This window comes from Perognathus longimembris, chromosome 13, assembly GCF_023159225.1.
Source record: "Perognathus longimembris pacificus isolate PPM17 chromosome 13, ASM2315922v1, whole genome shotgun sequence".
NCBI lineage: Eukaryota > Metazoa > Chordata > Mammalia > Rodentia > Heteromyidae > Perognathus > Perognathus longimembris.
This window is the reverse complement of record NC_063173.1, coordinates 10,748,773-10,773,234: the sequence shown is the minus strand read 5'-3', so window position 1 is coordinate 10,773,234 and position 24,462 is coordinate 10,748,773. Positions and strand designations below refer to the sequence as shown.

The 24,462-nt window shown below is 42.0% G+C and overlaps 2 protein-coding genes across 2 annotated transcripts in view; both read right to left on the bottom strand.

Annotated features, from left to right (window-relative positions):
• Positions 1-2,249: 2,249 nt before the first annotated feature.
• On the bottom strand, positions 2,250-8,357 carry LOC125362020 (upstream-binding factor 1-like protein 1). The gene is made up of 2 exons (XM_048360677.1): positions 8,304-8,357; positions 2,250-3,637 (listed from the first exon to the last, which is right to left on the bottom strand). The coding sequence occupies exon 2, from the start codon at positions 3,498-3,500 to the stop codon at positions 2,361-2,363; it is 1,140 nt and encodes a 379-aa protein (XP_048216634.1). The 5' UTR covers positions 3,501-3,637; positions 8,304-8,357; the 3' UTR covers positions 2,250-2,360.
• A 3,200-nt stretch (positions 8,358-11,557) lies between these two features.
• Positions 11,558-24,462, bottom strand: part of Folh1b (folate hydrolase 1B) — a 64,393-nt gene continuing 51,488 nt past the window's right edge. Inside the window, exons 14-19 of the mRNA XM_048360396.1 lie at positions 24,253-24,344; positions 22,914-23,004; positions 21,080-21,344; positions 19,849-19,930; positions 13,911-14,003; positions 11,558-11,834 (exon numbers count right to left, since the gene is read on the bottom strand). Of these exons, the coding sequence (XP_048216353.1) occupies positions 11,645-11,834; positions 13,911-14,003; positions 19,849-19,930; positions 21,080-21,344; positions 22,914-23,004; positions 24,253-24,344 (813 nt within the window). The 3' untranslated portion in view covers positions 11,558-11,644. The remainder of the gene's footprint in view (positions 11,835-13,910; positions 14,004-19,848; positions 19,931-21,079; positions 21,345-22,913; positions 23,005-24,252; positions 24,345-24,462) is intronic.

Sequence of the window (24,462 nt, the reverse complement as noted above, 5' to 3'; positions counted from 1 at the left end):
AAAAAAATTTATAGAGGCCCCTCTTCAGAGCATTAAACATTATAAATTATTTTAAATACCATCTTGGTGTTGCTGGTAGTTCCATACACATAGAACATTCAGATGGATGGTAATTGTTAAAAATATCAAAAGCAACTTAATTAAAAAAGAACAAGAAGATTATGGCTTCAAATGATGAAATATCCATATTCTAATAGTTGCTGAGCCAAACAATTTGATTCTGGAGTTTACAGATTTTAAAACTCTGGAAGTTTAGAGTATTTAAAGTTTTACAACATCAAACATGCACTGCCTACATGCTGAAATGATTGTAAAAGTCATTGCAAAAATTATAAAAATGATTACAAAAATAAAGAGTTCAGATTGTAATTACAGTAAGTTACCAGATTATAGAAAAGGATTAGTTTTCAGAAACTCATAAGAACTCTACTTCTTGCCTTTTTGTTGGTTAATTGGTGATATGTTTATCTTATCTCATGGACTTTCCCGCCCGGGTTGGTTTTGAACCTTTGATCTTAACTTCTTAGTGGCTAGGATTAACAGGCATAGCAAACCTTTGCTATCTGGCAAATTAGCATTTTAAAATAGGTTTTCATGAACCTGGGTTTGCTTTTTATCTTTCGGCAGTAATGGCGTTTGGAACACAGCACCCTGTATTTGATAGGCAAACTTTTTTTTCCCCCAGAAAACTTGTAATAGCAAGGTACAAATGGCCTTAAGATCTAAACCATAAAATATAGAGATAAAATTATATGTAGGATAACTTTCAAGACTTTAAGTATTTTCATTTTCTCTTGTCAAAATATATTCCATCACTTTGGGAGTGTAAAAGGGAACACAGAAATATAGGGACAAAGACTGAACAAATGCAGCAGTGGTACTCATTGAACACTGTTGAAAATGAGCTCTACAACTTGTGGTCAGGAATGGGAGGGAAAAACTGGGAGAGAGCAAGGGGAAGGGTGACATTGTCCAAAAGGAAATGTACTCTTTACCTGATTTATGTAACTGTGGCCCCTCTGTTCATTGCCTTTATGATTAAAAATTTAAAACAGTAAAAAATGTGTCCTGAGCTGGGAATATGGCTTAGTGGTAGAGTGTTTGCCTTGCATGCATGAAGCCCTGGGTTCGATTCCTCAGTACCACATACACAGAAAAAGCCAGAAGTGGTGCTGTGGCTCAAGTGGTAGAGTGCTAGCCTTGAGTGAAGAAGCTCAGGGACAGTGCTCAGGCCCTGAGTTCAAGCCCAGGACTGTGCCATCAATTGCTGCTTTTTATTTTTAGCTTTAACTCTCTACTAAATTTTATATTTATTCTTATTTTACCATTGTCAAGGCCTAAGAAAAGTTTGCTTATAAAGAAAATTTACTCAAGTTTTCCAGTTATGACACATTTCCAAAGTTCACATTTTGAGCCATGTGCTGGCGGCCCACACCTGCAATCATAGCTCGTCAGGAGGCTGAGATCTGAGGATGAGGATTTAAAACCATCCCAGACAGGAAAGTCTATTAGAATCTTATCTACAATTAGCTAGCAAAAAGCTAGAAGTAGAGCTGTGGCTCATTGCTAGGATACTAGTCTTGAGTTCAAAAGTTAAGGGACAGTACCCAGGGCTGAAGTTTAAACCCCAAGACTGGCAAAAAAAAAAAGGGAGTGGGGGATGAGAATGTAGTTTATTGGTAGAGTGCTTGCCCAGCATACATGAAGCTTTGGGATAGATTCCTCAGTATCACATGAAGCTGGAAGTGGCACTGTGGCTCAAGTAGTAGAGTGCTAGCCTTGAGCAAAAAGCAGGTCAGGGACAGTGCCCAGGCCCTGAGTTCAAGACCTAGGACCTGCACACAGTTTTTTGACAGAAGTGACAAACTGGGCTTGGAGACATGGCTCAGGTTGTAAAGAGTGATAGTGATAAATAGCCAGGTATCAGTGTCTCACAACTATAATTCTAGCTATGCAGGAGCCTGAGATCTGAGGATACTAGTTCAAAGCCAGCCAGGGCAGAAAAACTCATGAAACTATCTCCAATTAACCAGCCCCAAAAGCCAAAAAAACAGGAGCAGAGCTGTGGTTCTAATGTTAGAGTGTCATATCTGTGAACAACCAAAGCAAGAGCCCAATACTCAGAGGGAAAGCCCTTATACTGACAGAAAAACACACAGGCCTGGGAAGAAAAATAACCTAACAAACAGACATTTTAATAACATAATTTATTTAAAATGTACGTGACAGCACATTTTTGTAGTTAATAGCAAACAAAAAATCCCTCCCATCAACACTATTCTTACTATTCCACACAACAGCTTTAGAAGTAGAAAGAAAACGTGTTAACAATTGTCAACCATTTGGTATCATCACAAGGTTCAGATAGAGTCTAAGCTTGACGACTTCCCTGAAGATGCATCATCATCTCCACTGGTGGAATATGAGCTGCTGCTCCCTTGAGCCTCTTTGATTTCCTTCTTCACTTTCTGTTTTGATTCCTGCAAGCCACCATAGCTGATCTTCACAGTCTCTGACCAGTCCAGTCCTGGAGCCCGTGATACATATTTTCCTGGTGCAGACTGCACATCAGGTCGTGTGAGCTTGAGGTTCAAGCCTCCCCTCACGCTCAAGTTCTTTCTCTTGCCATAGGCGGCCTCTGCCTCTCTGTAAGCTGCGTATTCTTTAGGTGACAATGTCTTGAGCCAGAGATCCAAGTCCACCCTGTATTGTTTCTGCAGCATCTCAGCCAGGTTCTTATAATGTTCCTTCAGACTCTGTGGGACGCGCTGCCAGCGCCGGCCGATCTCCACCATGCGCTGTCTCAGAGGCAGGTGCTGAAGCTCCCAACTGGACCAGGAATCTTGGTGAAATTTGTGATATGCATTCATGGGGGGTTTCTTGGGCTCCCCGTGAAATTTCACCTCCACAGAGAATTTCTCTGGTTTTGGAGGAAGCCTGACAATCTTGGGAACACTCGATGTCTTGTAAACCTGTACTAGATCAGGGTGTTTTTTCCTGAATCGAGCCAGCTTTTCTTTAAACTCCTGTTTCTCCTTCTGGAAGTCCCGAATGTATAACTGCTTTATGTGCTCTGGAAGCTGCTTGTATTTCTTGGCCAGCACCTTGGCCAGCTCCTGGTTACTCATTTTAGGGTACCTTTGGGAGTATTTGGACCACTTCTCCTTGTAAAATCGGATGTAAGCAGTCAGTGGCCTTTTGGGGAAATCTGGGTGCTTTTCATATTCCTTGTTTCTGTTAGGATTTTTAGTACGTTCTTTGGCCTCGTGGACTAAATCTGACAGTGTGCGGGACTTCCTCAACTTGTTGGAAATCTCCAACCATTTGAGTTTGCACATTTCTCCAGAAAAATGTTTAAAAGCGACTTTCCCCCAGTCCAGACATGTCTGGGATTTTTTGAATGTTAGGTTGTCATCAAATGGGAGGTTCTTCTCGATATGGTCCAGCAGCATCAGCATGTCTTTTTTGGACCAGTAGCCTTGGCTATGAAGGGACGCCATTTCCAGGTTGAGTGCTGATTCACTGATGATATCTCAGCGACACGACTACTTCAAGAGGCCCTCAAACTTCTTTACTCCCTGTACTCAACAGAAGACTTGTTTATTTTCAAGTCCTGTGATTATGCGATTCTGTGTATCTGAGGAGAAAGAGAAAGTTACTCCTTCATTGGCATAAGAGGAAAAACCCCATCTCTTACAATATGCCCCTTATATAATCGTAATCATATAAATGAACAATTATCTGATCTAGTTTACATACCATAAGCTTGCAATTTATATGCTGTAACTGTAATATTCCACCTCTTCATAACGCCACTGTAGGTTCCTTCCATAAAATCTTAGTAGAACCTACCTTAAGTAGAACTAATACACTGTCAGACTCTCACTCAAAATTTACAAAGAATGAAAGGCCCGGGGCCCGGGTGGCCGTGGCTCACGCCTGTAATCCTAGACACTCAGGAGGCTGAAATCTGAGGAATGTGGTTCTACATTTGCCTGGGCAAGAAAGTTCTGTGAGACATTTGGGAGTCCCTGAGATTCTTCAATTAAGCACCAAAAAGCCAAAAATAGAGCTGTGGTTGAGGTAGTAGGGTGCTAGCCTTGAGCAAAACAAAGCTAGGGAACAGTGCCTAGGTCCTCAGTTCAAGCCCCAGACCAACACACACACACACTCACACACACACACACATACACACACACACACACACACACACCCCTTGGGACAGAGACTAAATAAAAAAAAGAAGTGTCTAAAGTGGACTCTTTGAAACACACGTCGGTGGCTCACACCTGTAATCCTCATTGCACGGGAAGCTGAAATCTGAGGCTCATAAGCTAAGAGAAGAACCCAGGTCCTTGCTTCAAGTCCCAGTTCCAGCACGAAAACAAACAGAAGACTTTCACGATGTGAAGCCCTAAGTGTGGCCACAGTCTAAGTGAAGCACAAGTGTTTTTCAGCATACATACAGGTAAATACAGAAATATACCATAAACACAGAGGACCAAGGAGGCAGGAGACAAGCCAGTGATATCCAGACTGGACTACGGCTCTGCTCTGTTCTATCACTGCAGTGTGAAGCTCTAATAAATGATGGATTCCTATATTCTTCAGCATCCTGCTCAGGAGCACATAAGCCTCAAGCACAAATTCTGTATCTGCTTTCAAATGCCGGAGTAGAGACACATTTTAATGGTGTTTGGAATCCAGAGCCTCATGTGTGCTAGGCAAGTCCTCTATCATCAAATTCTATTTCCAAAAATATTTTAGTAATTACATATGTCAGAAAAATATCCATTGCATCATTATATAATGACGTATCCTAAAAATGTAAAACCTTAAGTAAAGTCATATTTTAATTCAAGCATGAATAAACAGTAATAAACTCCATGCTATAAAAGATAGTTTTGGGAAACAATAAATTATAAATAATTATTAAAAGAGCTATATAAAGAAATGGGCTTGAACTCATTGTCTAGTGCTCTTGCTTGGCTTTTTCACTGATGGCTGGTGCTTTACTATTTGAGCCACAACTCCATTTCTGACTTTTAGGTGGCAAATTGGAATTAAGAATCTCAGGGACTTTTCTGCCTAGACTAGCTTCGACCATAATCCTCACATTTTAACTTCTTGAGTAGATAAGATTACAGGTATCAGCCACTAGCCATCAGCTAGTCAGTTTAAATTTATTGAGGTTTTTATTTTAAAAATCAGAAGGAATACTATTTCATTTGTGTCCTTATAGAAATAAAAGTTCTAACTTAGTAGATCACAGACAGCAACTAAGATTGAAATAATATCCACATATGATAGTAGAACATGGAATGCATGGTGTTTATGGTCACTATTCAAAAATCGTTCAAGAGAAAAAGTTGCTTTCCTCAATCTGTTTTGTAAATGATAATTACTAAGAATAAATAAGATTCATAGTAACTCAAAAAGAGAAAGTTATGAACTAATGTTTTAAAAGAGGTGCTGAGATTATGGCCTAGTGGTAGAGTGCTTGTCTTGTATACATGAAGCCCTAGGTTCGATTCCTCAGCACCACATATTAAAAAAAAAAAGAAGAAGAAATGTGAAGCCAGGCATCACCTGTGGCTCAGGCCTATAATCCTAGCTACTCTAGAATCTTCTGATCCGTATTCAGATGTGTTATCCATTGTGCCACTGGCCCAAGTGCTTCCTAGCTACTCTAGAGGATGACATTTTAGGATCATGGTTCAAAGCCAGCCCGGGCAGGAAAGTCCATGAGACTCTTGTGTCCAATAAACCACTCAGAAAAAGCCAGAGTGGCACAGTGGCTCAAGTAGTAGAGCACTAGCCTTGAGCACTAGGAAGCTTAGGGACAGTGCCCTGAATTTGAGCCCCAGGAGGGGGGGGGGGAGGGGGGAGGGGAGGAGAGACAGAGAGAGAAGAAATGAGGAAAGTGGGGTTCATGTGGCTCAAGTCTATAAACCTAGTTACTCAAGACACAGATCTATGAATCATCATTTGAAATGAGGCTGGGAAATAAAGTTGGAGGGATTCTATCTTCAACTAACCAGCAAAAAAGCTGGACTGGACGTGTGGTAAAAACAGTAAGGCACCAGCTATGAATGAAAAACACAACTAAGGATAGCATGAGGTCCTGACTTCAAGCCCCTGTTACCAGAAAAAGTGAAAGAAGGAGAAAAGGATGAAGAAAGAAGAAAGGACAGGCAGACAGAAAGAAGAAGGAGAAAGACAGAATGGAGATGTGGAAGAACAGTATGTCCCCAACACACAGCAGATATACTATCAAAGGGGCATTCATTTTTCTCTTGAATATTACATTAGGAAATATGTACATTCTAACTTAAGAAACAATTAGTGAGCCGAGTGCTGGCCGGCTCTCGCTTGTAATACTAGCTATTCAGGAGGCTGAGATCGGAGGATCACAGTTCAAAGCCAACTCAGGAAGGAAAGTTCTTGAGACTATGTCCAGTTAACCACCAGAAAACCAGATGTGGTGCTTGGCTCAAAGTGGTCGAGCACTAGCTTTGAGATAAAGAGCTCAGGGACAGCGCCCAGGCCACGAGTTCAAGCCACAGACAAAAAAAAATCAAACAACAACAACAAAAAACCCATCAAGTTCATCAGGCTTTCATACTAACTGCCTGGAGGTAACTGAAACTTTCATCTGTAGACCAAAGTGAATGCAAAGCCCTGATTTCTGGTATGCAGATGAGTTTGCCAATGCCATGTTTGGTAGGTCTCATCATTGGATTCTGGATTTGTATTCAGCACTTTAAAAGATCAATGCTGAAGCTTGAAGTCCCAATACAGGGTGCATTTGCACAATCATTATCATCAAATTAAGTTTAAGTCTGGATCAGAAATAACAAATGGCATTAAGACTAACTTCCATAAATTCACAGTTTAGATATACAAGGAACAAATTGTTAAAAATGTGTGAATTGAAATATGGTAGATTAATGGGAGAACTCAAATAATGTAATTCCTTAGAAAGCTACAGACAGTTTACTACAATAAACACTAAGAAGCAGGTACTTTGAAAGGGGTGGAGTCAAGGGGAAAGGTGTAGACAAATGAAAAAAGAAGGGGAGAATGCAATCAAGAATCAAGAATTTATATCCTACAAAGTTAAGAATGGGTAGGGAAGGGAAGGGTAGGTGAGGATATTGAAAGGTTTGACATTGATCAAGATGCCTTGTATTTATAAACTGCTTCATTAAATGGCTACTCTTCCTTTGTACAGCTACTTAAGAAATAATTTAAAAAAATACAAAAAAATCCCCAACCCCAATGACAGAGATTAAAATTCTGTAGCTCGAGTAAACTGAAAATAATCACCTGATTTTCATTAACTAGGGAGAGTACAACTATTTGAAAAGGTCTTCAGCCTCTGACAACCAAAGTGAAAAAGCAACTTCGAAGCAGAACCGTGTGCAGCTGCATCTGGAAACACTGGAGGGTGTTAGGATAAACTTACTGGTAATAAGGTAATTGTTCCAAAAGCCCTTTGTAAATAGGAAAGGTCCCCTTTTCTGTCTCTTCTCCTCTCTCTCATTCCATGACTTCACGGTCGCAACACACAATTTAGTCTCCATGCAAATGTCCGTGCTGTTTTCCTCCCAACGTACACCTGCATTTTCCTAATGTCTCTCAAAATGGATCGGTTTTTATGCAAGATGATTGAATTTGACCACTGCTGACCTTTCAATGCCTGATACTATGAAAGCGTAGACATTGAGGCCTGTAATCAGGAGGCTGAGATCTGAGGATCACGGTTCAAAACCATCCAGGGCAGGAGAGTTCATGAGGCTCTCCTCTCTGATAAAGGACCCCAAAGCCCAGGGTGGAAGTGAGCAGGACCTGATTTCAAGACCTAGGACCAGCTGAAAAAAAGTTAAAAAAAAAGAGAGAGAGAGAGAGAGAAGAAAAGCTAGAAAAGAAACAGAATAAAAACCATGTTCCTAACTTTAACTGCAAAAGTCCTCTCCCGAAGCGAAAGACCTGCTGATCGAACACTGGCCTAGCACGAGGCGGCTTTCATTTCGAGCTATCACGAAGAAAGAACAAAATAGAATTATTGGTTTTATTTTTTTTTTCCTCATGAAAACGTGTTTCTTCAATCCCTCCAAGTGTCCAGGGTAATTTCACATCTCTTTGTTCGTTTGTTTTTAAATGATGGACACTCCTGCCGCCATAGTAACAATAAGTAACAATTTCTGGTATTTAAAACAACCACAAGGCAAGCGCGACTCGCGCTGGGGTTTTCCATAGAATTCCAAGCCAGCAGGCGGCGCGGGGCTGGGATCGCTTACCTCGTGGATCGGACTTCCCACGCGCCCGCGTCCAAGCCACGGGGCCGGCCGGCCGGGGGGGGGAGGGGGCGGGCACCGAGAGCCAGGGGCGTCCTCGCGGCCACGCCCGCGCGTGGAGGCCGACGCGGCACCGCCGGGAGCTCCGCGCGCTTCCTTCTAGAAACCTGCCACGCGGGACACGCGCCCGCGCTGCGCTGCGGCCGGCCGGCTGCTCCCCACCCCACTCACTAGACGCGGCGGCGGCGCTGCGTGCGCACCGAGCGGGGGCGGGAGGGCTGGCGGGGGCGTGGGGCGGCGTGGCGCGCGGTGGCGGCGGCGGCGGCGGCGGCTCCCCCGGCCAAGGCTCCCTGCAGAAGTGCTCGCCCCGCCCCGCCCCGCCCCGCCCCGCCCCGCCCCGCGGGCCGCACTCGCAGGTCGCCCCGCCCTGCCCCGCTATGCCCCGCCCCGCGTGCCGCCCCGCCCCGCCCCGCCCCTCGGGCCGCGCTCGCACGCCGCCCCGCCCCGCCCCGCCCCGCGGGCCGCACTCGCACGCCGCCCCACCCCGCCCGCCCGCCCTGGACCCCCGCTGGCTGCTTCTCGAGCACGTGGCTCGCGGGACGAAGAAGGCAGCACCGGTGGCCTGTGGAGAAGCAGAGGCCTGGGGTGAGGCTCGCAGCCAGGGGAAGGCGGCGGCTCAGATGTCACTTGAAGGCCGGCGCTGCTGTGGGCTCGCAAGGGTCATCCCTCGGAAGGAAGCTGAGATCTGAGGATCCCGGTTCGAAGCCAGCTGGAGGAGCGGGGAAACTCCTGGAGGCCCCCTCCATCTCTAATGAAGCTCCGCCCCCTCCCCAAAGCCAGAAGCGGGGGGGGGGGGGGGTTGGGGGGGCTGAGGCTCTAGTGGGAGCGCATGGGCCCTAGCCCGGCCTCCCAGGACAGCACGGGGGTCCCTGGACGTCAGGGCAGAAAGACAAGGGAAGGGGAGGGAGAGGGAAGGAGGGGGAGGGGGGAGGGAAGGAGGGGGGCGGGAGTTCTCCCTTGAATCTGCCATATTCAACTAATATATTTGTATATGTAAACACACTAGGTGTATTTATAAGTTTATAATTCTGCCTTCCATATATGTGGGAGAACATACACTCTATCTTTCCGGGCCTGTCTTTCCACTTCCATGGGAATGGTATAGAATAGGTTTTCCCTAGCCCATGAGTAAAATGCTGTCGTGTTTATATGCCATTTTCTTGATCCGTTCACCCACTGAGGGGCATCTGGGCTGATTTTATACCTTGGCTGTAGTGACTAGTGCTGCTATGAACACAGTTGTGTTGGTTGCTTTACTGTAGCCTGGTTTGTAAAGGATGGAGGTCTTAGTATGCATTTGAGCAATGTACATTTTATAGTCAGATTCTCCTGACACCTTTAATTTACCTTTCAAGGGGAAAAAAGAAGTAAGCTAACATCCATGGGGGGTGGGGTGGGGGGCAGGTTCTCATGCCTTGTTGGAGATGTCTTTCAGTGTACATCTATTTACAGGTTAGAGTACTTTCTAAAATGCAAATCTAACTATCTATACTCTGTGTCACCTCATTGTGTGGCTTCATAGACACAACAGGAAACGGGCTGTGCTCCTTCGGATGTCTGCTGAAGCTTTTAGGATGTTATCTAAATGCTTCACGGGTAACAGATGATTCGTAAAACATCCTTTTTTTAAACTTCTGAATTACAGCAGCATTGAATTCTTTGTATTATACAACATGCCAGTTTTTGTGAGTGTGCCAGTCCTGAGGCTTGAACTCAGTGTGTGGGCACTGTCCCTGAGCTCTTTTGCTCCAGGCAACTCTGCTCCTATTTTTTTTTTTTTTTTTTTTTTTGGTGATTAACTAGAGATCAGAGTCTCATGGACTTCCCTGCCCAGTCTGCCTTCAAACCATGACCCTAAGATCTCAGCCTTGAGTAGCTAGGATTACAGGCGTGAGCCACCAGTGTCTGACAAACATGCCATATTCTTTTCTTAGATCTGTTATTTGTTTAACATGACTACTTTGTCAATAGGAATATAAAGAAAAGAATGGTTTGGTACTGCCTAGTAAAATTGAAGATTTGAAAATGTTACAACCTAGAAATTCACATATAGCATAACCAGAAAAGAGAATCTCTTCGGTGTCTTCTTTACAAGATTTGATTGGAGGAGCAACGTACACAACCTTCCAATGGCCTCCAGCAGAACAATGACATGAATGCTTGCAGTTTGTTGTGTCTGCCATTTCCCAGTCTTTGGATCTCTGCTCCGAAGTCTTCATTGTCTTTTCTTCATAACTATGGAAATGGTCCTTCCTTAATGTGGCTATCAGATCAGGCTTATCATAGTCTATTTAATTATATATATATATATATATACACACATAGAGAGATATATACATATAAATATAATTTCATATACATATACGTATGAACACATACATACATACATACATATGTGAAATGTTTCTTAACTTAAAAGAGTAGTTATCCAATGGGCACTGGTGGCTAATAACTGTAATTCTATCTACTGAGGAGGCTGAGAACTGAGACTAGTAGTTTGAAGTCAGCCTGAGCAGAAAGTCCACTCTTATCTGCAATTAACCAGCAAAAAGACATAAGTGTGCATGGGCCTCAACTGGTAGAGTTCCAGCCTGAAGGGAAAAGCCAGGTAAGAGTATGTGGCTCCAAGCTCAAGTTCCAGTCATCACACACAATAAAGTTAGAACTACCTTCTGTACAGTGGAGCCACGACATCTATTAGAAACATATCTGGGCTGCAGTGGCTCATGTTTATAATCCTAGCCACTCAGGAGGCTGAGATCTCAGGGTTGCCATGATGAGATGAGCATTTCCAAACAAGTATGGCAAGAAGTGGCCCTCTTAGCCTTGCTTGTCCAGGAAGGACGTAGGCCTTTGGGAGGAGCGGCTACGTGCATTCTCTCCACTGAATTCCATGGCATATTGAGGCTTTTCAGTGACATGCGTGTGTCTGGAAGTCCTGTATTGGACTTGGTTCCTGACAGTACCAAATAAGTTTTAGTATATCAAACTATTGCCCTTAGTATTAATACTGAATTCAAACTTTCAAGCTTGGAATAATGTTCTATGGTTATGGGATATATATTTTCCATTTTTCTTTTAGAAACCACAGAGAAGGATGTATATGTATGTATACATATATACACATTTATAAAACACATACATGTTCATACATATATGTGTACAGACTTACACATTCACACACACGTAGACTGACATAATTTCCAGCTTTTATTTTTAGTTTATCATCACATCCATTTGATATGCCATCCTAAGTCACTGGAGAGGAATCTCCCCAGCGCCTCTCAGGCTACTTGTCTCAGAGTGCCCGCCGCAGCCTGCACCGTGAAGGCTGCGATGGAAATCTGCCTCTTCACTTCTCTCCAGGCCCCGGAAGGATCCGCTTGGCTTTTAATATCGAACAGTGCATCATAAATTCCTGGGAAGGACACTCCCGCATACTTGTTGTGGCTGCTTGGAGCGTAGATGATGTGCCTGTTGATATGAGAGTTTGCTCCATTTTAGTTGCACAATACACAAGAGAAAAAAAAGCACTCTACAACGCTGGGCTGTCCAGACCTAATTTGGTTATTTGGACAGGGTACTTGTCAACTGACCTTCCAAACTCAATAACTGTCAAAGACTGGCATATGAAATATGTACCGGGAATACATGTTTTCACTTTATTTGGAGTGAGGGGGCAGTGTTAGGGCTTAGACTTGGGGCCTGGGTGCTGTTCCTTAGCTCTTTCACTTAGCCTGGCACTGTACTAACACTTGAACCGCAGCTCCACTTCTGGCATTTTTGTGGTTGGAAATAAGAGCCTCCTGGACATTTTCTGAAATCCTCAGATCTGTCTCCTGAGTTGCTGCTAGAATTATAGACATGAGCCGATGGAGCTTGGCCACATTTTAATTTTAAATGGATAATTCAAAATGATTCAGAGATGAAACAATAATAACAATAATAACTGATTACCTGGAATGGAACATGTTTATAAAAAAAGAATTACTTACAATTCTTATTATTGAACCAACCCTACAAAATTGATATTAACATTTCACAGAGGAAGAATTTGAGATCTGAGATTTTTGGTGGTGGTGGTGGGTGTCTATCACCAGTTGAACTCAGGGCCTGGGCTCTGTTCCTGAGCTTTTTTTTGCTCAAGGCTAGTGTTCCACCACTTTGAGCCATCGCTCCACTTCTGGTTTGGGGGTGGTTAATTGGAGATGAGAGTCTCATGGGCTTTTCTGCCTCTGTTGGCTTCAAATCACAATCCTCAGATCTCAGCCTTCTGAATAGCTAGGATTACGGGTGTAAGCCACCAGTGCCTGGCTTGAGACCTGAGAATTTAAGTGACTAAATATTTGTCTCGATGTATGCTGCAAAGAAGGGCTGACTTTGACTATACCTAAGCATCTCCTGAAATGCAGCCCCACTACAAACACTGAAGTCTCATTTGTCACCTGCCAACCTACTACCTGTGGGCTTTTGCTCCACTTTAGAAGAATCACACAAACATACTAGAATGCTGAACCTACAGCACTAAAACTCATTTGACAGTTTTGTGGCATGATTTAGGTGGAAGGCGGTGCTATTTCTGGAACTGAGTCAGTTCCTATACTGGTGTTTGAAGAGAAGGAGTTCCATAGTAAACAGGCAAAGAAAAATGCTGCCCTAGTGGTTGCCAGTCAGCCTGTTCAGATGGAGCCCTCATTCCCAAGGGTGGTCTTTGATCAACTCTGCACAGAAAGACGGGGTGATTTTTTGGCTGGCTGATTATTTAACTCATTCTGCAATACTTAGTATGATCAACCTAGTGCTCATGGTATTTATCAGAAATAAGCACATTTGTCAAAACTTAAGAGAAAGAGTTGGAAAGGTCACTCAGTAATAGGTGGTCAGCCATGCAGGAACAAGGCTAGTGGCTCAACTTTTTTTTAAAAAATAGGGGACAAAATCTTTAAACGTCAATGTTATGTAAGTATATAATTTATGTACATTGCAATGACTTGATTCTATATGTATGCACAAAGGGATTAGGGCTTGATCTGAGGACTTGTGCTCTCTTTTAGCTTTTTTGCTCCAGGATGGTACTCTACCATGAAGCTACACCTCTCTTTCTAGTTGGAGATAAATGTATCTTGAATATATCTGCCCAGGCTAGCTTAGAGATGTGACTGTGACCCTCAGATCTCAGCATTCTGAGGAGGTGGCATTAGAGGAGAGAGCCACTAGTACCTAGCTTGGGATACTGTGTTTGTGTGTGTGTGTGTGTGTGTGTGTGTGTGTTTCTCTGAACCTTCTAAATTTCCCCAAATACCATAAATATGTATATATCTTTTATAATTATAATAGAAAAATTAGAAAAAAGACATATAAGAACTATATTACATTATATAAAAACAATATCACATATTTATCATTCATTACATGTATTTTAAAATATATGTTGAAATACACAATATGAATAATACTATTTGTGGGTAAGAAATCAACTATAATATTTTCCACAGTGTAGACAAACTTATGAAATTCTCATGAGAGTGAAGGGTCATATTCTTTTCTTACCTGTAGAAAGGCCTTTCTGGTAACCCTAGAGGATCAATGAATGCACGTTCTAAAAACATCAGTTGATCATTCACAATTCTCAATAATATTGGGCTAAAAAGAAAATTGACATAGCCATATTATCATGAAAATATGCATACTTCTTATTAGCAAATAATTTTTTTAAATGAAACTCATTGCTACTTTAAAGTCATATGCAAATCAGGAAATAATAACATACATATGTATCACATTTGTTAAATCTTATAAGGTTATTCTGCTAATGCTCATAAAACTCCATTTCAGGTGATAAATGCCAATGGAAAAAAATGGTAACAATCTTTTTTTTTTTTTTTTTTTTGGCCAGTCCTGGGGCTTGAACTCAGGGCCTGTGCACTGTCCCTGGCTTCTTTTTGCTCAAGGCTAGCACTCTGCCACTTGAGCCACAGTGCCACTTCTGGCCGTTTTGCTGTATATGTGGTGCTGGGGAATTGAACCCAGGGCCTCATGTATACGAGGCAGGCGCTCTTGCCACTAGGCCATATCCCCAGCCCCGGTAACAATCTTTATGTTCATTGAAACAATGAAAAATTGAGGTATATAATTGTAAGAAGTTTTTAGTTCGGGGATTGTAACAGTCTGCTTACAAAAGTATTATCAATATTGAGGTGAGATCATCTGTAAATATAAGTAGGGTGCCTGGTACATTATAAACAGTTACCAGGTAAGAACAAACAATATATTTTTTTTTTCTTGATGGTACTGGACTTCTTCCTGTGTGCCAGGACTGGGGCTTGAACTCAGGGACTAGGGACAGTTCCTGAGCTTTTGTGATCAAGGCTAATGCCCTAGCACCTGAGCCACACAGCTCCACTTCTAGCTTTTTGGTGGTTAATTGAAGATAAGACAGTCTGTCTTTCCGGGCTTGGAACTGCCATCTTCAGCTCTCAGCCTCCTGAGTAGCTAGGATCATACGAGTGAGCTCCTGGCTCTGGGCTGTTACTCACTTTTGAACTCAGCACCTTGCACGGAGCCACATTACCCCACTGTTTTTCCCACTGGTTATTTTGAAGTTGCTTTTTGCCTGGGCCTCTGTGTGGACCATGATCTACTTATTTCATACTTTCTGATGTAGCCAGAATGATACACACGGGCTGCCAGAACTAGCTATTAATTGAGAGGGAGAAGTTCTTGCATGTGTGCCCTAGCTGACCTTAAGTCATTATCTTCGGGATCTCCACCTCCCTGACAACTGGTATTAAATACAGATTGGAGGCACTGGTGCCAGCCGACTCATTCTCTTCTTATTATTACATATAAGCCTATCATGATTGCAAGAAAAGTGTTTACTTCATTAGAAAACAAACAACTGAAATTAGCTGGGAACCAGTGGCTCACGTCTGACTCCTAACGACTCAGGAGGCTGAGGTTTGAGGATCGTGGCTCAAAGCCAGCCTGAGTAGGAAAGTCCATGAGACTCTTATCTCCAATAAACTATCAAAGAAAAAAAAAGCCAGAAATGGAGCAGTGGCTCAAGTTGCAGAATGCTAGCTTTGAGCAAAAGAAGCTCAGGGATCACAACCAGGCTTTGAGTTTAAACCACGGGACTGGCGCGTATATGCATGCAGACACACAAACACACACACACACACACACACACCCCTATTGCAATACTAGCTATGTATCAAACACACAGAGCTCATGTTCTAAAACATAATGCTGAGATTATTTATTTATAAGAATGACTCAATACAATTAAAAATCTGTTAAGCCCTAAGAAGTACATTTACATTTAGTGTGCTACTTGTCATAATTTAATGAGCAATAATCATGGTAATAAAAATAATTGTAGTATTTGTTTATTTTGTTTTCAATTTTTAGGTTACTTTAAGTAGTAACAGCTAGCATTTAGTGTTCCCTTACTGTTCTGAATGCTCACGCAATGCTATTTTTCTGTTTGTGTCAGTCCTGGTCAGCTGCTTTTGCGCTCAAAGTTAGCACCCTAACACAGGAACCACACCTCTACTTCTGGCTTTTTTGGTGTTTAATTGTAGATAAGGGTCTCAACACAGAGTCTCAAAGGATCGCCCAGGCTGTCCTTGAACCTCTTTCTTCAAATCTCAGACTTCTGAGTAGCTAGGATTACAGGCACGAGTCACAGGTGCCCTGTTATGGTTGCTGTTTTTTTTTTTTTTTTCAATGTATCATCTTTTTTCCCATTTATTTATTTATTTATTGTCAAAGTGATGTACAGAGGTGTTACAGTTTCATATGTAAGGCAGTGAGTACATTCCTTATCCAAGTTGTTACCTCCTCCCTCATCCCCCCTTGCCTCCCCCCCTTGTCATTTCCCTCCCCCCATGAGTTGTACAGCATGAGGTTTACAGCATATAGTTTTGTAAGTATTGCTGTTGCACTGGTTTGTCTTTTATCCTTTGTCTCTCCATTTTGATATTCCTCTTCCCTTCCCTAGTTCCAATACATGTCTATACAATATCCAGGGTATGGTTGCTATTTTTAATCTTACAAACTGGGCAGGGTGATAATTTCATTGCATTACTGGCATACCTGAGACTCATAGATTTCAGTTTGCCCATACAATTAGGGAATTTGAGAGTGCATTGAAAGGTCAACAGGACCCCACACCAGCACTGTGCTAGCAATAGACAAGGCCCTGGCTTTTAGATTTGAGCTAGCAGGGACATAATTTTTTAGTACATGAACTCATTTTTGTGATAGTGAAAAATAAGCTTAGACTTTATATGTTATTAGCTCAACCTAAGCAAAGGAGATAATCAAATAAAAGGTAATTTCAATGAGAAATTAGATTTGTGAATCAGGCTCCAAATATTGCAACAAATACAAGAGTTTATGTGGATATATATATGTATAAACACACATGTATGTGTGTATCCATATTGTATACATTTATGTGTGTATATATAGCCATGTGAATACATAGGTACATATGTATATGTGTATATATAAATATATTCAGATCTGTATGCTTTCGCTCTGTCTTCCTCCCTCCCTTTGCTGCTCCTTCCCACCTCCTGTCTTTTTATAACTACCACTCAGAGCCCTCAGATGTTCCTTATAGAATGTAGAATGCACTTTGAAGCAAAGTGATCAGCATCTTTTTACTGTTAGAGCAGGCTGCCTCTAGAAGGAGGAACAGTATTATATACAGGTCTTCAGGCCAACTACAGTGTGAAAATAAAGGTATCACAGAGCCAACAGCCTGTGTCCATGAATGGCCAAAGCATGGATTCAAAAGGAGTAGGATACAGAATGTTCACTGGGAGCTGGTGGCTCGCTCCTGTAATTGTGGCTGCACAGGTGGACAAATCCAGAAGGCAGTTATCTCCAATTATCTAGCAAATAGCTGGAAGTGGAGCTGTGGCTCAAGTGGTAGAGTGCTAATCTCCATGAAAAGCTAAGGGAAAACAAAGGCCTCAGGTTTAAACCCCAGCACCAGCACAAAATTAAATAAAATAAAAAGGAAGAAGTATCTTTACTTGAACATTTTAGTTGAGAAAGTCAACATCCTATTTAATTTCCTTATTTACAATTTTAAATAGCATCTTAAAGATAAAATGTATCTTTTTGAAAATGTATTCACTTCTGAGTGGGTAAGTGGAGAGAAAAGTCACAGGGAGCTGGGTGCTAGTGATTCTCATCCGTCATCCTAGCTCCTCAGGAGGCTGAGATCTGAGGACCACGGTCCATAGCCAGTTTGAGCAGTAAAAGTCCATGAGACTCACCAATTAATCACAGAAAAAGCTGAAGTAGGGCTGTGGCTCAAGTGGTAGAGCACCAGCTTTGAGCAAAAAGGAGCTCAGGAACATCACCCCAGCTCAGAGTTCAAGCCTCAGGACTGGCAAAAAAAAAGTGGTACATGGAATGGGGTGCTTGTAATTCTAGGTACTCAGAAATCTGAGATGTGAGGATCACTGTTCAAAGCAGACTTGGTCAGGAAAGTCCGTGAGACTCTTATCTCCAATTAACCACCAGAAAATCAGAAGGGGTGGTGACTCCAAGTGGTAGAAAGCTAGTCGAGCAAAAATGCTCAGGACCAACAATAAAAAAAAAAGTCACATGGACTTTTATGCCCAGCTGGCTTTGAACAATGATCCTCAGATCTCAGCCCCCTGAGTAGCTGGGGTTATAGGTTATTAGCCACCAACCTCCAGCTACATAATAATTCTCTTTTTATATATAATATACATATATTATTCATATATTAATATGGAATACATTAATATATAGTTACATATTATTTGTATATGTATTATGTATGACATAGTAATATATACATTACTGAAATTGAACTCAATGTCTCACACTTGCTAGTCAGGTACTATACCATGAGCCACACCTCTTTTTTTTTTTTTTGTGGGTCCTGGGGCTTTGAACTCAGGGCTAGGGCTCTGTCCCTGAGCCTGTTTGTGCTCAAGGCTAGTGCTCTACCACTTGAGCCACAGTGCCACTTCTGGCGTTCTCTGGGTAGTTTTACTGGAAATAAGAATCTACTGGACTTTCCTGTCCAGGCTGGCTTCAAATCAGAACTTTCAGACCTCAGCCTCCTGAGTAGCTAGGATTATAGGTGTGAGACATTTTTTTTTTCAGTCATGGAGCTTGAACTCGGGGCCTGAGCACTGTCCCTGGCTTCTCTTTGCTCAAGGCTAGCACCACTTGAGCCACAGTGCCACTTCTGGCCTTTTCTATATATGTGGTGCTGAGGAATCGAACCCAGGGCTTCATGTTTATGAGGCAAGCACTCTACCACTAAGCCATATTCTCAGCCCCTAGGTGTGAGCCATTTTTAATATGTAATTCTATACTTGTTAATGTTTACACATAATGTGAAGCAAAAGTCTCAGTCTACTTATCAATTGCTGAAAGAGCTTTTTTGATGCTGAATTATTGCTCCCCTATTAACTTGTAAAAAATCTCTTTACAAATACCTGCTTAAATATCACTGAGCTTATTTTTGGTTCTTCTCTTTCTATCTTCTTCTGTATAACTGCATTTGTTCCCAAGGGTTTGACATGTGTATCACAACATATGTCTAGTACATGATAGAGGTTCACCCTCAAAATCCTACTGTAAAACATGACTACACATGAAACAACATGTTTCACTCCACAAATATGTACAAATACTATGTCAGAAATCTAGATTAAATAAACATTCCATCTTAAAATTATGTTCAAATTATGTTTCTCATTTGTAGCATTCCACAGAAATGTTGAGCAGGTCTAAAAGCAATGGCTCCGCAACATCCCTTACTGAGCATCTTTTCTATTTTGTCACCTGAGTGGGAATGGGGCATATCTGCACAGATATGATTACTTCAAGAAGAGGAAGGTAGAAATGTAGGAACATGGGAATGTAGTTGAATGATAACAGTGAAAGAACAAGAGAAAACACTTAAAGATCCCCCAGACCTGGGGTCACAGAGTGGAGGACTTTTAATGCAAGATGGACGTGTTTGACAGCTCATTGAGGTGGGCTTGGGCCTTCTGCGCTGCACGGCTCTACTCTATATTTTAGAAGCCAGTCGTTCAGGGGGGCTGCAACTGTGCAGGGTGCACTGAAAGGTCAGAGGCAGAGAACAGCAAAGAAAACGTCAAAAGATATTTCAGCGACAAGAATGGCAATTCCAGCTGGGCACTGGTGGCTTGTGCCTGTAATCCCAGCTTACTCAGGAGGCTGAGATCCAAGGATCAAAGTTCCAAGACAGCCCAGATGGGAAAGCCCATGAGACTCTTATCTCCAATTAACCACCAGCAAACCAGAAGTGGTGTTGTGGTTCAAAGTGGTAGAGCCATAGCCTTGAGCCCAAAAGATGAGGGACAGTGCCCAGGCCCTGAGTTCAAGCCCCATGACTGACCAAAAAAAAAAGTCATTCCTCCCAACTATGTCTATTACATACATAAATAAACGGAGCACATACTTGCGTTTGTCTATGTCTTGAAGTCTCTTGCTGAACTGAGAAGCAACTTCCGTAAAATTGTCTATTGCAGAAAACAGCGAATCTGAAATGTAAATTATCATAAGGTTGAAATATATCATTTCTAATGCAGGTGAGATTGTACATGCCTGTAATGAGGCTGAGGCCGGAGTTTGATACCAGCAACACATCTAGAATCCATCAATAAAATATACAAAGATGCAAACAAAAGGGCATAATTTCTAATGACATTGTTCTATGGGTCAAAAGATATGAACAACAGAAAAAAATAGCCATTTATATGTGCATTATGTGCATATATTTGTGCATTATGAGATTTAATCATCCATGAAACGGAAAATATACTTAGGTCTAATCTTAACAGAATACTTGATCTGACAAAAGAGCAATATAAATGATGATCTAGTTAGGACATCGAAAGCCAGGTGCTGAGACTCCTATCTACGATACTAGTCACTCAGGAGGATGAGATCAGAGGATCGTGAGTTTAAAACCAGCCCAGGCACAAATCTGAGAGACTTTTTTTCTTGTCAGTCCTGGGGCTTGAAATCAGGGCCTGAACACTGTCCCTGGTTTCTTTTTGCTCAAGGCTAGCACTCTGCCACTTGAGCCACAGCACCACTTCTGGCCTTTTCTGTATATGTGGTGCTGAGGAATCCAACCCAGGGCTTCATGTGTGCTAGGCAAGAACTCTACAGCTAAGCCACATTCCCAGTCCCTGAGAGACTTTTGTCACCAATTAACAATCAAAAGGCTTAAGTGGATTGGGAATATGGCCTAGTGGTAGAGTGCTTGCCTAGCATGCATGAAGTGCTGGGTTCAATTCTTCACCACTACATACACAGAAAAAGCCGGAAGTGGCGCTGTGGCTCAACTTGTAGAGTGCTATCCTTGAGCAGAAAGAGGCCAGGGACAATGATCAGGCCCTGAGTTCAAGCCCCAGGACTGGCAAAAAAAGGGGGGGGGGTCTGGAAGTAAAGGTATGGCTCAAGTGTTAAAACACCAGCCTTGAGTCAAAAAGCTAAAGCAGTACAAGGCCCTGAGTTCAATCCACAGTAACAGCACACACACACACACACACACACACACACACACACACACATTGTAGGTCATTGCATTTGAGAAATCAATGGTAATACACAAACAGTGGCTTTCAAAAGACCATTTGATACAAATAACATCTCTCTCTATATATATATTTAAGTTACCATACCAAATGATATGCTGTACATCTTCATCTCCTGAGGATATTTCATTGACATGTTGTATATTTTGTCAGCATACATTTTCAAAACTGCAGCATAATTTTGACAGTCAAATGGAATTAGGATGGAATTAGCCAGCTCAAATACCAGTCCTCCTCGAACTTGAGCCACTGTGAGGTGATATTTAAATGTTGGATCATAAAATTTTTCCACCAACTCATATGTCTCATAGACACTATGATACAGTGGATAGCTGCTGAATTTATTTGTTTCCTATGGGAAAAAATCAAAACATCACTGTAAGAAGATAGTAATATGACTGATAGCATGTTGCTTACTGCTAGCATTAGTAAGAATTCCTGACAAGTAATAAATAAAGAACATTAATTGTGAACTTCAGAGATCTCGTTAGTCAAGAGCAAATATCATAGTATTTGTGTTAACTATAATTGTACATGACATAAGTGAAGTCATCAAAACATTTCTCAAAAGGAGAAACCTATGAGAGATGTCGAGCTGGGCACTGGTAGCTCACTGGGAGCAGATACCTGTAGCGGAGGCCTGAGGTAGCTCAGATCTGAGGACTGAAGGCAGCCAAGGCAGGAGAGCCTTTACTCTGAGATCATTTACTCTGTGTGTGTGTGTGTGTGTGTGTGTGTGTGTGTGTGTGTGTGTGTCCTGGGACATGAACTCAAAGTCTGGATTCTGTCCCTGAGCCTCTTTGTGCTCGAGGATAGTGCTATGCCACTTGAGCCACAGCGCCATGCCCAGCCTTTTTTTTTTTTTTTTTTGCCAGTCCTGGGCCTTGGACTCAGGGCCTGAGCACTGTCCCTGGCTTCTTCCCGCTCAAGGCTAGCACTCTGCCACCTGAGCCACAGTGCCCCTTCTGGCTGTTTTCCATATATGTGGTGCTGGGGAATCGAACCGAGAGCTTCATGTGTAGGAGGCAAGCACTCTTGCCACTAGGCCATATTCCCAGCCCCGATGCCCAGCTTTTTTGGTGCTTAATTGGAGATAAGAGTCTCATAGATTTTCTTGCCCAGGCTGGCTTTGAAACATGATCTTCAGATCTCAGCCTCCTGTGTCACTGAATTATAGGTATGAGCCACTGGTGCCTGGCCTATCAAAAAGTCAAGTAAAGCTGTGTCTCACATGGTAGAATGCCAGCCCAAGGCAAATAGGCAAGGGACAGTATTCAGTTCTGAGTTCAAGTCCTAGTACTAGAACTAAAGGAAAAGGAATCTGAGAGATATGAAAATGTTGTAGGAATCTAGTAAAAGACAAGGATGTTGCAGTTGAATAAAACAATTCAAGAAGGCATTGGAGTTAGAGGCACAGTTCAAGTAGTAGAGCACCAGTCAATGAGCAAAACAGCACCAGACACTGAGTTCAAGTCCTGGTCTCCGACAAAGAAAAGGCAGGGAATTATTAGAGGCAAGTGAATAACTGGAAATGGAACTGTGGCTCAAATTGGAGCACTAACCTTGAGCACAAAAGCTCAGGGACCTCACCCAGTTCCTGAGTTCAAGCCCCAGGACTGTCAAAAACAAAAGAAAATGAAAAAAATTCAATGACTGACTGAATGTTCTACCTCCAAATAAATGGAAAATATACCTAAAAAGTTCAACTTCACAGATAGAAGTATTAGTGTCTGGTGGCACTGATCACAGAGCTTCGAGGCAAGAAACACCAGTGGCAGCAAATGGACACGTGAGAGACAGCAACCATGGAGCCATTTTCCCCTGCTTTCAAATTCCTCTACTCCTCTCAGGCTCAAGCCACTTTTTGGAGTCAAAATTATTTAACTGTATTCATAATCTCAAAAACTTCATTGACACGTACCCAGTTTTTAGTATATCGTGCTCTGCCAGAAGCAATTCCAAGTCTTTGGAAGAATACTTCAAAATCATTTCCAGACCCCAACTTGCTAATCCTTTGAAGGATAAAATAACAGAATTATTTCAGTAATTTTTTCATTAAATTCAGATTAAAGATCAAATAAGCCAACCCCATTCTTAGTATTATAAGCTTGATAGCCTTTGTCATTCAGCAAAAAATTGACACCAATTATTGACTTCTCTAAGACTATTCTTGGGGTGATATTTCCTAAGTCCCTTTTTTCCCCCCTTAAGATTCCTGAAGGTGTGGCAGAAGCCAGTGGCTTAATGCCTATAATCCTAGCTAGTCAGGAGGCTGAGAGCTAAGGATCATGGTTCAAAGCCAACTCTGGCAGGAAAAGTCTGTGATACTCTCATCTTCTTAACTAGCAAAAAAGGCAGAAGTAACCTGGCAACAGTGGCTCACAACTGTAATTCTAGCTTCTCAGGAGGCTGAGGTCTGAGCATCATGGTACAAAGCCAGCCTGGGAAGGAAAATCTATGAGACGTTTATCTCCAATGAGCCACCAGAAAAGCCAGAAGTAAACCTGTGGCTCAAGTGGTAGAATGCCCACCTTAAGCAAGAGAGCTCAGGGAAAGATGTCCAGGCTCTGAATTTAAGCACCAAAACCAGCACACACACACACACACACACACACACACACACACACACACGCGTGCGCGCGCGCACACACACGAATTCAGAAGTGGATATAGTTTCCTTCAAATTACTTTATTTAAATTTTCATCTGTATTTGTTATGTCTGATAAAGTAAAAGAAAGCAAAAATAAATAAATAAAAGAAAGCAACCAATTCCCTGATAAATCAGATGAAAATTCTTGCCTTGGTTATTAAAATTATTAATATTAAATTATCCACATGTGACTTAGAAATTTATTTTTCTTCCCTTACTTGCAAAGGCACACCAAGGCTAATGTGATGCTTATGACTATTAGAGAAAACAATATATATATATTAACTGTATGATTGGTAAAGAATAGTTATAGGGTGACAACTTGGCAGAACTATGAGGTGAACTACTGTGAGCTATTATATTGACTAAAACCTGTTAAAAAATATACCATGTATCCCTATCATCTAAATAAGAATCATGTTTAATGTCAACAGACTTAATTTTAAAAGAGTAAAAAAACTATTAATAAACCTAAATATATATATTTCTTTTACCATATTTTAGAGCAATGAAAGTTTTTAATAAAGATTGAAAGAAAATTACATTTTACTTCCAAAACAATCTCACACAATGATCAAATTTGGAGAGAAAGTTGGTTTATTTGCTGACCTGGGCATGCCACTGAACTCCGGTGAAGGGCTTTTCTCACGCCAGCTCTCATAAAGAGACTTGCCTTCGCAGTCTTCATCAGGGCTTTGTAGCTATTCAAATTAAATGTAAGACAAAAGCACTCTTAGAAGTGCAGATGCATTGACATTCAATGTCTATTCACTAGGGAGTGAGCAGCCAAGCAAGGCATCTAATCTCTGAACTGCAGTT